At 45.3% G+C, this 13,484-nt stretch overlaps 1 protein-coding gene across 4 annotated transcripts in view; it reads left to right on the top strand.

The window, feature by feature from the left end:
* Window positions 1-13,484, top strand: part of LOC143898986 (cell adhesion molecule Dscam2) — a 79,012-nt gene that overhangs the window by 39,328 nt on the left and 26,200 nt on the right. For 3 of the 4 annotated variants that reach the window (XM_077408860.1, XM_077408859.1, XM_077408862.1), the window contains exons 7-12: window positions 446-689; window positions 1,759-1,963; window positions 6,802-7,098; window positions 7,570-7,680; window positions 8,030-8,188; window positions 11,217-11,675. In XM_077408860.1, the coding sequence (XP_077264986.1) occupies window positions 446-689; window positions 1,759-1,963; window positions 6,802-7,098; window positions 7,570-7,680; window positions 8,030-8,188; window positions 11,217-11,675 (1,475 nt within the window). The remainder of the gene's footprint in view (window positions 1-445; window positions 690-1,758; window positions 1,964-6,801; window positions 7,099-7,569; window positions 7,681-8,029; window positions 8,189-11,216; window positions 11,676-13,484) is intronic. The other variant, XM_077408861.1, reaches the window with a different exon arrangement.

The raw sequence follows: 13,484 nt of genomic DNA, 5'->3' as shown, positions 1-13,484 counted from the left end.
GCGCGCGCGATATATATGGACGTACAATAGCGGGGAAATGCATTCGGTCTTTCCCGATGAAACAATAGTTATTTTGTGGTAAGCGCGTGCGGCGGGGAGATACGGTTTCGGACAGGCAACGCGCGCGTACGATATTATACGTACGTATACGTACATATATGAACGTGTAACGCAACGTTTTCGAGATCTCGTCGGTTAGGTAACTACAATAATAACATCGTCGCTTTGACGAGCGCGAGAAATGGTAATTTGCATACGCATTCTGTTGAGAACGCGTACACGATGCTAATGCAGAATTTCTGCGAATGTCTGCCTACATCGTCGATGCTTTCACTGCGGGGCGGCCGTCCGATAATGACGGAGTCCTTGGAATTGGATTCGAAATCAAAATATAACTATATATATATGTATACGGAGAATCCTGTTTCTGTTTTCTCTCGCGCAGATGGTACTACAACAGGAATCAGAGGGAGGAACCGATCGAGGAGTCGTCGGGCCATTACGTGGTGCGTGACGGCTCCTTGATCATCCAGAGCGTCGCGGAGAACGACGCCGGCTCCTACATGTGCACCGCCAGCAATTCCGAAGGCAGCGAAACTTTGGAAATCAGATTAACGGTGTCTGCACCGTTGAGCGTTCACGTACAGCCAACGATACAGACGGTCGATCTGGGGAAATCCGCCTATCTGGTAATCAATCATTATCGACACCGATTTATTCGGAAATAAATAAAGAGCCTGTCACCCCCGACACGTATAATCACGTAGGGACAAGTTGGACAGGGTAAACGGAAAAATAATATTGCGAGAAATCTAACACCGCGCAGAGTAAAGAAGATAAATTAATACTGTAGAGCCGAATATATATCTGTACCTTAGAGCTAGAAAATCGTATCTCCACTTTTTGTCAAAATGGAGTTAATTACATTTTTCAATATGACAGGAGCTTAAATTGTACAATGACAAAGCGTCCTAAATGTCTATTCTTACTAGTTCGTAAGATACAATGTTTAGAAGAAAACGTTTATTAAAAATGTTTATAGTGCCTAAATTTTTAAACCAGCTACAGCGCGTTATTGGCAGTTGAAATTACTTTATTAAAAACTCAACATTTCAAGCTGCTAAAAAAATAAACCATTTTTCTTTTTAAAACTTCAAACCGTATTTTCTCTAAATAATAATAGAAATACGATTCTTTACCTCTAAGATACAGATATATCTATACTCGAAAACGTTATTTTGAAGGCCACTTTAGACAATCTGTGATTTGCGTCAGATTTCAAGATAGAATTCCATTTACAACTTTTATGCCGTGCATTTCAATACATTTATTATATATCCTTATAGTCTGATTCTTCAACTGTCTCTCCTATTATAGATAGATCAATAACAGAACGTCTGAAGTCTTTACACATTCTAAGTTTAAGGATCGCTCACAGATATCGAGCACTTCGATTACTGTTATATGAATATTTACCGCGGCGTTTTCAGTCGTCTGTAAATACCGGTAAAGCGCTGTCGATGACGCGGGAAATGAATCTGCACGTGCCGGAAATTAATGCCGGTCGTGGTGCCGGGTGTGTGATTCGAATACATTTTCAGGACTATATAGAGATCTGATTTTTCTCAAGAAGCTCCACGCCTTTGCAGATTCGAGACGCGACGGTGTATTCTTCTTCGTTTTTCCGCGTGCGCGCGAGCGCGCCGAGTCCCCCTTTCTCGATTCTCATCAGTTTCTTCCGTCTAAACTCCTTTGCAGACGTGCACCGCAAGTGGATTTCCGCAAGCGGCACTCTATTGGCTGAAGGACGGTCAGCCATTGAGAACGGGCGCCCGAGTAAGGACGGTCTCCAGCGAGCGCATTTCCGTGACGTCGGTCGCGAGGGAGGACCGCGGCATGTACCAGTGCTTCGTGCGGAACGAGTACGAAATGGCTCAAGGAATTGCGGAATTGCGCTTAGGGGGTAAGGCATTCTGGACTTCGCGTTCCGGATGTACAATAGTATACGTCGCGACGCCTTATCGTTTGGAAAGCCAAAGTCCCATAGTCGTCGTGCCATCACTCGGAAACTCGAAAATCTTGAAATTATCACGAGAGGAACTATCTCTCGGTATCGAACTAAATATAATTAACATTCCCATTTTATGACTGAATTGTACACCAAAATTTAGGTAGCAAATCAAAATTCGAATTTCGAATAGTGTACAATTACCGTTAGAATGGTCGAGGTATTTTCAACGATTTTTAATTATTTATCCCCTCTGTGAATCGCGAGTATTTTTATTCCGATAACACATTTTGTACATAGTATATTTAATTACAGCAAGCATTTATATTTTATAACGCTACAATTATTCGATTCGGGTGAAAGAAGGCCCCTTGTTTGCCAAACGTCCGGCGAATATGTTTCACTGTTGGTTAATATCGGTTGATAGAACTCATACATTCCATTCCATGGCTCGCGTGCCATTTTATCGTAACGCATTCTCCATCGGGAGGCGGCCACGACTTCCCTGCAGGCTACGTGCCATTTTTGCGGGAAAGTGCCCTCATCGCTCTTCCGATTGTGCTTTACGGAGCGTGCTCCCATCTGTGGAACGATAATCGCGGTCTCGGTTTCGATTAACTCCGGTTGGGTTTCGTTTGCAGCAGCAGCAGCAGCAGCAGCAAAATCGCCAAATCGCATTACCTAACTTTAACAATTGTTTCTTATTACCTAATCTAGTCAGCACCCTGATTCTTACTTTATTTTAGAATTATGTAAGTTGTAAATCTATATTTTAATAAAATAATTAAGGACCTCTCAATAATAATAAGAAACATAAAAGAAATTGGCAATGAGAGAGTCGACGCGGTATAATTAGTGCGTAATGTCAAAAAAGAGACAGATGTATTTGCACATTACAAATTTCCGGACGTTTCGGTTTTTCTTCGAGCCATCCTCAGCGGTAAATCTTCAGCGATAAATTAGGTCGGCCTTCGCTATCGCCATCGCGCAATCGAGAATCGTTGCTTAATAGCGGATCGAAACGCATTTAACAATCTCTCGCTCGTGCATTTATTACGGAGGGGAAAAAAAAAGAGAATTCGAACGAGCGATCGCGTGTTTGGCGAACTTAATCAGAAACTTGGTTTGCCCGCGGTTTGAAAATGTTGGTTAACGGCTGCGGAACTCGCGGAACATGTGCGGAGGAGGGAAACGCCGCGCCGCTGCCTGTTTGCGCAGCGCGTTCCCTTCGTATAACGTATTTTCCATTGGCCGGTCGTTTCGCCGCGGGATACGTGCCATTTTTGTACGAAAATGGCCTCGTTTGCTCTCTAGCTCTCTCCCGTTCGCAAACCCCTCCCGATATGAGAGACCTCCACCGTCGGGCGCATCAATGTCCGATGGACAACCGCACGACTCGCGAATTTGCCCCGGGAATATAATAAAAGCGATTTACGATAGGTTTCGCCGATAACGTCGCGACCAAGCATCGAACGAATCACATGGGGTAACATATGACACGCGGAACACGTCCAGTAACTTATATAGAGCGCGGTGTGTTTCATGTATAAAAAAAACTCTGCAATATATATTTCCCCTGAAATTTTTCGTGAAAAAGACCGAAGCATAATTTGGACGTGGCGCATTTGAATTTACGCTGATTAATATCTAAATTACGCGTTAATGGCTGTTGTATGAAATTACATTACATTAATAATTACATAGAGGCTTGTTAATTAAATGTTTAACAACGTATTTTGCATTTGTAGCGGTAAACAGTGTTATTTTCAATTAGATTTCGAAATATAACTCCAACGCTCGTCTTCCCAGCTTTTAAGTTATTTTTATTTTATGCCATTTTCATTTCGCGAGAATATTGCCGCTGGCAAGGGAAACCGTGCTGAGTTTCGTGCCGTTCTTACGAGCGATTTGTACATTTCTGGAAGTTCGTACGGGCTTTCGCGGCCATTAACCTTTATACGCCCGACATTTGGTAACTTTTATGACCTTTGAAAGTTTAAATTTTCTTTCAAAATCGCTTATAGCCTGCGCTCGGCTGCCTCGTTCTCTCGTCGGAAACAAGCGTACCGATCTCCGGACGCCGTGTATACAGTTTGTTTCTTCCTTCGTCGTAATCCGAGTTCAGATATCACGCGCGAGCTAAATTACTACTTTCCTCCTGCCCTCTTATCCCTTAGTTTTTCTCTTAGCTCTCGAGTAATTTTAACCACTGAATTTCTCACTTTGGACCAAAAAAGCGCCCAATAAAATATAGTATTCTATTAGATCTAAGTTTTCAGACATGCACGTTAAATCGAAACTGACCGGAAATTCAGTACGAGATAATTTATATGTATCGACATTCAGAAACCTTATTTACTAATTAGTTCAGAAAAGATGGTTGATCTAGCGTCAAAAATTGACGCGCGGCGCGGCACACCCACGGGAAATCTCTCTCTTTTTAACGTGGCGGAGAAATACTTAATCGTCGCGAGGAATAGTTGTGCGCTAAAACGTCTTCGTTACATCAGCAAAATGTCACGTAATCGCGCTATCCGTAGTAACGAAGCCCGTCGTGTCCCAGTTACGACGCCGGATAGAAAATTAGTAATTTACGTCGTCCAAGTTCGGAGCCGGGCGCCTATTACCTTGTCATTAGGATTCTTCCCGTCTCCATGATTTCTAAGCTGTAGAGGTATAGAGTGTACATTAGGTCGGGATCGCCCGCAGCACGATAGGATAGTTAGTACCTACTACCACTACCCCCTTCGGATTTGCATACGCTAACGAGATTTCTGCGGTTTTGCCGATGCTTTGCATGCTAGCCGCGCGCGATTTCGCGAAGCGACGCGACCGACTACGTCTATTTATTATGCGTCATAGATACGTCCGGGGGATGAAAACCCAGGTTCCGCGGGAACATCTCGGCGAATTTGCGAATTTTCCCGGCGCTGCGCGACGGTTCCTGCCCCCGGGTGGAATTATGCGAACGTGATATCTTGTCTGTTACGATTTTAATGGCGTTCTCTCCCGTGCCGCGCCGGACGAGATTTACTTTGCCGAGCCCGCACTTGGGGAAACGCGAGGGCAGTGCCTCGGAAGAATATATCGCTCATGCAAATCACGCTTCATCGTGTCGTTTCTTCAAAATGCTCATTGGCATTTCGCATGAACTTCAATGTGAGGTACGACTTCGTTGCGCACACTGCCGAAAGTTTCGTTGCGAACGAGCGCGTAACCGTTTTCCGCGTTTCGGCACGGTAACATTTCCTGAAATTCAGAGAAAACAAGCAGCGGCGCGGTGCCAACTAATATTAATTAGAGCGCAAGTAAAACATATTAATCTTCATAATTATGCGCGTCTCGGAAAAACATCCTTTTTTTAACATCATATTATTTCGGAGATTATGCAGAGAGCGTAACAAGAACTCCATTATATGCAGAGAAAAAATCCCACAGAGATACATATTCGCAAAATTGTACCTGACGTGCAGTAATATGCTATTTAATCGTTTATTGAGATAATGGAAAATGCGATTAATGTTTCTCCCTGCTTGTAACTCTTACAGATATACCGTAGAGAGTAAAATTGTGCTTTAATGCCGTCGAGGTTTTATTCATAGTCCTTGTTTATGCAACGAGAGAGATTTTTGCCGCAATAACGTATATCATGATATTCGCGCGTTAAAGCGTGCCGGGATCTTAAACATTAATTTACGGTTTTTGCGGAACGTAAGATTTCTTCTTCTTCTGCGCGCGCCAAGAAAGCCGGAACAGCGAGCAGCGAGACGGAATAATCAGTCGGCCTAATTGTTAATTTACTAATGGCGCTCCCGCGCAGTCTTTCAATTATACACGGGCAAACTGCGAGCCTGATATTTGCTCCGGCGAGTTTTCAACTTTTAACTATATCGAGTTAATCCGCGCTAAATAAATCCGCGCGACTTTTTTTCGCACGTTTCTTCGATAGAAATTATAATGAGGATGAGGATGTGAGCAAAGGGGGAGAAAAGAATGTTGCATCTCCTTGCGCAAATTATACGCGACTCTCGTTTTGTTGGCATTCCCGTTGCGAAGAAGCGCATGCACAGAAATATCGTTCTTATCATATAAATATTCATCGATATCGATACCAATAACGCCGACGGCGATGAAGGGATTCTCTTTGCGGATGAATACGAAAACTTCGGTAAAGTTGACGTTATTTCACGGCCGGTATATATATCCGCGCGAAGTTTACGAATTTATCATCGCGTCATTTTGGAAAACCGATGAAACTTTTAGCGGGGCGCGTGCCGCTAAAAACGGCGCTTTATCTGTTTATTTTGTTCACATACCGGACCTCGCAATCTGCCATAATACAATTTTTATCATTGTTACGAACTAATCGTTTAACGGTATTGCGCTTTTGATATATTATTGATAAGGCATCATTCACTAGTCACGTGGCTTTTCGTCTTTATTTAGACGATTTGTAGATAACTTCTCCGCGAAATCGACGCGATATTGCGACGACAATTGGCATAGTTTTTTATTTGGATTATTTTCAAATGGCTTTCACGATAGCCGACGAGAGATAGGTCGCGAACTTAAATTCGTGATGGTTCGCTTTCATGCTGGACAATCGATTTGGACGTACGAATAAAATAGAGGGGCAAAAAAAAGCGCGGAAATATATGGACGCGGCTATACAGCGCGGGGCGTTGTAGACACCGGGAAAGGTGGCGGCTCGACGGCGAGGACAAAGGGGTAGCATTTGGAAACTTTGGGGAGGGTACGAGTAATCTCATCCCCCTTGTAACGTCTGTTAACAGAGATCGCGCCGCAGCTGGTCTACAGGTTTATCGAACAGACAATGCAGCCCGGTCCATCGGTTTCTCTGAAATGCAGCGCCGCGGGTAATCCCACGCCGCAAATTTCCTGGCTGCTAGATGGATTTCCGCTTCCACAAAACGACAGACTCCTGATTGGCCAATACGTGACCGTGTACGGGGACGTAATATCCCACGTTAATATCACGACGGTGAAGCCCGAAGACGGCGGCGAGTACGAGTGCATCGCCAGCAGCCGCGCCGGCGAGGCGAGGCACTCGGCGAGGCTCAATATCTACGGTGAGTCAGCGCGAAAGTCAAAAGTCAGCACGCAGTCCGGGATACGGTTTTTCTCCGGCCGTGATTAGAAATACCGCGGGAGGCGTACGATTACGATTTCGATACGGTCGCGGACACGGCGTTAATTAACGCAATAATGATTTTTACTCGGTCCACTTGGTTAATTATAATCGCGTTATGACGTTTCGATATATTTAATTAATTATTTATCTCGAACGAAAACGTTGCTTCATCCCTGCGTATCAGATTGAATATCAAATTCGGAGTTTCCGGCAAATCCAAAGGAATCAAAAGAGTCGTTCTCTTGCACGACATTAAAAATTTGTTCTATATTGTTTTTTTTTCTACGCGACTTCGTCTCTCTGAAATCGAGAGAGAAAGAGCGGGACTAGATTTCCCGCTGGAAATTTATAACTTTATGCTGTTTCGCGTGGCTGCAGCGTAACGAGCTTTACTGCTTTCTAATCTCAGGACTACCATACGTCAGACCGATGTCGCCCGTTTCAGCGGTCGCGGGGAAGCAACTATATATCAAGTGTCCTGTAGCCGGTTATCCCATCGAATCGATAGTGTGGGAGAAAGGTAAGCATCGCGCGTCATTTCTGTTAATCCCCCCCCGACCGAATAACGGGGAGCTTCCACGTTACGTTTATTCAATATTTCCATTGCGGCGCGAAAGGCACGTTAAAATCTGCTGTCGATCCTTCGCATCGATTGATAATCCTTTTCGTAACAGGCGTGCTATTGCAATTTATCGGCGAATTCCATCGGATTTATCTTCGTATTTTACATTTGCAAAATTAATTTATGCGACTAAGAATCGTACGCCGGAAAATGCGAAATATTTGCAAATATTATTATCAAGTATCCCAAATATTCTCGAACGCGAGCGGTACCCCTTCAATCGATGCCGAAATAACGTTGTTATCAGGGAACGTAAAACTGCCTACCAACATGAGACAACGAGTCGCCAACGGCACGCTGTTCATCGATACCGTGCAACGCAGCGCCGACGAAGGCACGTATACATGCACTGCCAGAAACAAACATAATTTCACGTCGCATCGCTCGGTCGAAGTACGTGTTCTAGGTAAGTAAACGTAGCCAATAGTTTCCGCATAATTTCCCCCGCGATATTGAGCACCGGAATTTAAAGCGTTCGTAAAATTAGCATTCGAAAATGAAGAGATCGCTTCACGCGCGCGCCCGCGCGCTTGCGAAATGAAACGATATGGTCTCTTTGCTTTCCAAAGAGAGGAAAAAAAAAGGTATTTCGCAATCTCGTTATTGAGATAATAATTTTTTATGACCGTACTTTTAATTGCGATACAATCCTATATTTAAAAAATTAACGCAATTTTTTTGTATACAATATATACGATAATTCCATTGCCCGATGACGTACACGTAAAATGTATAATGCGTATTTTTATCAAGCTGCACAGTTTTCCTGAAATTAGAATTGATGGCGAAAAACCTCACGCGTAAGCTCTCAATGAAGATTCAGCTCAAAAAGTTTCGCTCTCATAATCTGTGTCGTTTTTGCAATTTGCCCCCGCGATGTCGAGACGCAATTATGGATATTATACTGGCGCACGTTAATATGCATTCTCCCTTTGTCGAACGTATTAAGCATCCATTGCCCGCGCGTCGCCCCCCCATCCGACTGTGTATTAATTGTAGCCCGTTTATACATAACACGCGACACGCGCGGCACATGCAACGTTTGACGCGCGCGTTGCCGAATTTATCTTTACATAATGTTTCTATTAGGTTCATCAAGCAAACTCTATGCGTTGTTTGACGTTGGGCAGGATTAATTAGCGCGGGACAACATCGGCCCCGAGACTTCGGTTTATCGCATTGCGCATCATCGTCCATCGAAATACACGCGGTGTGCTTTTCGCATCGAAGATCCTATCGATTTATCGATCGCGCACGCGCGTGGTGTTTGCAGCTCGCGAAACCGGAATGCCGAGCCGCGCGAAAATTAGGATGGAAAGTTTCGCGTTACCGAAGGAATATATAGTTCGGCAATATTTATTTTTTTTTTTTTTTACGTTGGAGGATCGCGGAGTGTAACGCAGTTACTCTCTTTCGATTTTGATTGACCATTTATTTCTATATCGCTCGGCAATTACGTCGTATAATTTGGAAAATAATTTAAAAAGTGAAAAGGGAAGATATACCGTGTTTAGGTTTCTGTGTCGAAATACGACGCACTGTATGCAGTTTTTCAGCTCCGCCTCGCCCTGGATTCGAAGGCTTCCTCGAAATCGAGAGTGGATTCTTTCTCGAGAAGAACAATTTCATATGTACATGTATATATATTTCTTTTTTTTTTATTGTAATACAAAACGCGCGCATCACGCACGTTATACAAATGTGATATATACATAACCCGCCCCGGAAATCGCGCTGAAATCAAATTAATTTTCATCAGCCGTTTGTTTTCGTTTAATATTTATAACATCGAATGTGAAACATTTGCAGGTTGAAACACGATTGAATTAATTTGTCGTTTTGCGTTTCAAATAAAATTAGACGCGAATATTTCGCGCGAGATTGACGAATAGGAGCGTCATTCTTCTTCGTCGCCGCTCGCGCGGCGCGCTCCCTCGTCAAAGGGAATTCGCGCGATTTCCGGCGACGTTTCTCCCCACTCCCCACGTGATACCGCGTGCTGAAGACGTGTCCGGAAATGACCTATGCACAGAGAGCACAGCACCTCACTGCATCGCTCAAGCATTCCTCCTTTGCACGCGCTCGCCTAACTGCTCTGTTCTATTCCACCAGTATTTTTATGTACTCGTGTGCCACACTCATGTACATAAAAATCCAGCTGCCACGTATGTATGTACGTAACGTATATTGTACATTAGACGGACGACGCGACGTACTGCGTTGCAGATGTTGCACGCGGGGTATTACCGCAAAACGTCTTTCGATCGTAATGCCTCCTCCGTACGTGCGCGCGGGAGAGGAGGACAACGCGCGCGACTTTTTTTCCCATAACGTCGTACAACGGGGAGTTCCCGCATTTTGAATTCGTAATACCCCGTGATGCGTGAAACAGTGTATAGAATTAAATTATAGGTATTTAACGATAATTCCAACGCGGTGATCGCGGGATCTGTCAAGCTTTGCCGCGCGATGAAACATTGATTCAGCTGGTAAACAAGCGTGTTGCAATGTTTCCTTTCAACTTCCGTGGCCAATCTGCCGAAATTTTCCATTAAGCGCGTTTGTTCAACGCGCGTGTACGCGAAGTTTCCTCCGTTCTGAACACAGAGTTTACCGCGGAGATTGCGTCGGCAAGCTGAATATCCTGTCGAAAAGCACCGGCGCGATTGCCTTTCATTAAAATTGCACACGTTCTTTCTCTCAAACCCGCTGTCGATCTATAGACGTAACGAAACAATCGTCCCTAAGCATCCCGCGTCGCGATATCGCATACGTTTGTTCGATCCGCGTTATTTGCAATGCAAATGGCGCGAAAAATACTCGCTTGTCGGTTTATAAATAAAGATAAAAAATTTTGTGGCGGAGAACACACGTGTGTGTGACGTATTTATATAAGAAATATGCAGTCGCGCGTAAAGTCGAAATCACGCGAGAATTGCAATTACCTTTCGAATCCCGAGATCGACGGTATTTTCTCGCTTTCCCTCGCTGGCTGATGCACGCGCAAGTCGTTGATTTCCGCCGTCAAGACGGAAGTCGGAGAGCCGCGACGGGGAGATCGATTAATCTCGCTGCATCACAGCGCATCGAATCCCGCTGCCGTACCGGTTTCTGACGTATGCCGTATCGGACGCGGAATTACTCCTCCACCTCCTCCCGCCCCCCCTTCCCCCCGATCCGAGCCGCGTTGCCGCCGCTGGATAGCGCCGCTCTGAAAAATTGCTTTCCGCTCAAGGGGGCGCATCTGGTGGCGGCGCGGAGAGCGACGACCACGACCGTTTATCCCTTCGCTCATCTCCCGACCGTCGACCGCGATCCCGTCTCCCCTCCCCCGACCCCTCCCGACGATGATATGTCCCGAACATCAATATCGTGATTCTCTAGATCTGAACTGCTTTGATGGAATGCCACCTTGTCTGTATTGTTCTTTTCAGTGCCACCTAAAATCACGCCTTTCAGTTTTGCTCGCGATTTAAACGTAGGGGACCGTACTAGCGTACAGTGCGTAGTCGTGACCGGCGACCTACCACTGACATTCACGTGGCTCAAAGATAACGTCCCGATTGAGACGGTCAGGACGACGTTGCCGTCGTCGCAGGATGCGCCGTCGGGCAGCCGCGGTCGGTCGCCGGCCGGTCCTGGGATGCGGGACACGATGATTAACGGGGGCCCCAAGCTAAGGGGCCCCGCCACCATGACCGCCTCCGGCCCCGGGCATGACGAAGCGTCCTCCTCGTCCTCCCAGAGAAAGAGCATTACCATCGGGATACATGACGCTTTTACCAGCGCCCTGAGCATTAGCACGATCGCACCCGCGCACAATGGCACGTACACCTGTCGCGTGACCAATGGCGCTGCAACCGTCGCTCATTCTGCACTCCTTCACGTCAACGGTAAACGCACACCGTTGGTGTAATTGTACGGCCGTGTTCCGGAATCGGTATATACTTCGCGACCGGTTACGAGTTACGAGACAATCACGCGCCGCGGCAATCTTTTTTTCTCTTATCTCTTTCCTCTTTTCTTCTTTTCCTTCTGCCTCTTTTTTCTAGTCGGCGCGTCACGATCGAGAGACGCACCCGCGACGTCGCCCGACGTCAAATACCGCGGCATCGTATTTCGGAACACGGAGCACCCCGGTCGACGCTCATCGAGATGCCAACAACGACGTCAAGGAGGGAGGGAGGGAGGGGGGCCACGGGAGACGCGGATGGATTCGCGCCACGTCTTGCGGAATAAGATCGCGTCGACGACGAAAGCGGTATCATTGAGATTTGCGAGCCGAGGCGTCGGTCGTGATAGGACCGGACTGGCAATTTTCCAGTTCGTTGGCTGGTACGACGACGATGGAAAGTAACTGATTGATCGGCACGTAGGGAAACACCGGTGCCGCGCTGGCCATCGTTTGTGCCCTCCGCCCCGACGCCCCGCGCCGCGACGATCGATCAATCAGCGCGCGTCCGACCTCGCGCGATGCGTACCGTAATCAATTTTGTTTTACCTGAAGAAAAAAGGGGCACTCTCGGGATAAATCGCTGACGGCTTTCGGGGATGCAATTCTGCAAAGAGGATCTTCGCGGGGCGTGCGTCGTCCGTTCGTTAACATCGTCCGCGAAGAGAGAACCCTCGTCGTTGTTCGCCGACCGTTTGAGCGCCGACCGCATTTCCGGCTCTCGTCCGCGATGATCTTCGATCGCCGATTTCTGCGAGATTTGGAGATCATCCCGACGTGACCGTTTCTGCTACACGCTAAATCCTAAAACTGCACACTGTACCAACGCGCCGGAACGGTGATTCGTATTCCCCCCCAGAGTGTTCGAAAAAGGACTTGGAAAAGAAAAAAAGAATATACAATGAAGTCCCATTGGCGCAAACACCGATTCGGCGTGTTGCCAGCTTTTTCTCAGATTACTTTCGATTTTGAAGTTATTCTCTCTTTCTTTCATTCTTTCTCGTCCTGCACGCAGTTTTCTCTTTGCACGCCCATCTGCACGCTTTGATCAAGTTTTCCTGCAACCACTATCGATACCTATGTGTGTTATATGTACTGTATATACAATCTTGGCAATGTCTTTGGCTACCCCTCCCCCCACGTATTAGCGTTATATGAGCGGCCCGGAGTATACTTGTCCAACCTAACATTTGTTTCGTTCTTTCAAGCGTCATGATTTTTTTATCAGAAAAAGATCAAGCAACGACTGTAAAAGAATCAGAATATATTTCTGTGCCTTAGAGGTAAAGATTCGTATCTCCATTGTTGAATCGTGAATTCAGAGAAAAACGAGGTTTAAAGTTTTAAATAAGAAAATGGTGTGTTTTTTTAGATATAAAATAAAAGTAGCTTGTGATTTATTGAGTTTTTAATAAAGTAATTTAATTGACACGTTTAATATATGATACAACTGCCAATAACACGCTGACCAAAATTAAGGCACTATGAAAAAAGTTTATTATGACTTTTTCTAAACATTATATCTTAGAAACGAGCAATAAAATAGACGTAAGATCCTTTATCGTTATACAATTCAAGCTTCTGGTATATTAAAAAATGTATTAACTCCATTTTGTGCGTGTGACAAAAACTGAAGATACGATTCTTTACCTCTAAGGTATAAATTTATTTCAAGATAAGTGAAGAAACACGTTTTTTTTTTACATAAAAATACAAATAAAATATATTAAACAATTATCATCACATCTTT

Source organism: Temnothorax americanus, unplaced genomic scaffold (assembly GCF_048541705.1).
Source record: "Temnothorax americanus isolate GAGA-0224 unplaced genomic scaffold, ASM4854170v1 Scaffold25, whole genome shotgun sequence".
Lineage (NCBI taxonomy): Eukaryota > Metazoa > Arthropoda > Insecta > Hymenoptera > Formicidae > Temnothorax > Temnothorax americanus.
The sequence above is the reverse complement of the archived record's forward strand: the minus strand, read 5'-3'. Positions and strand labels throughout refer to the sequence as shown.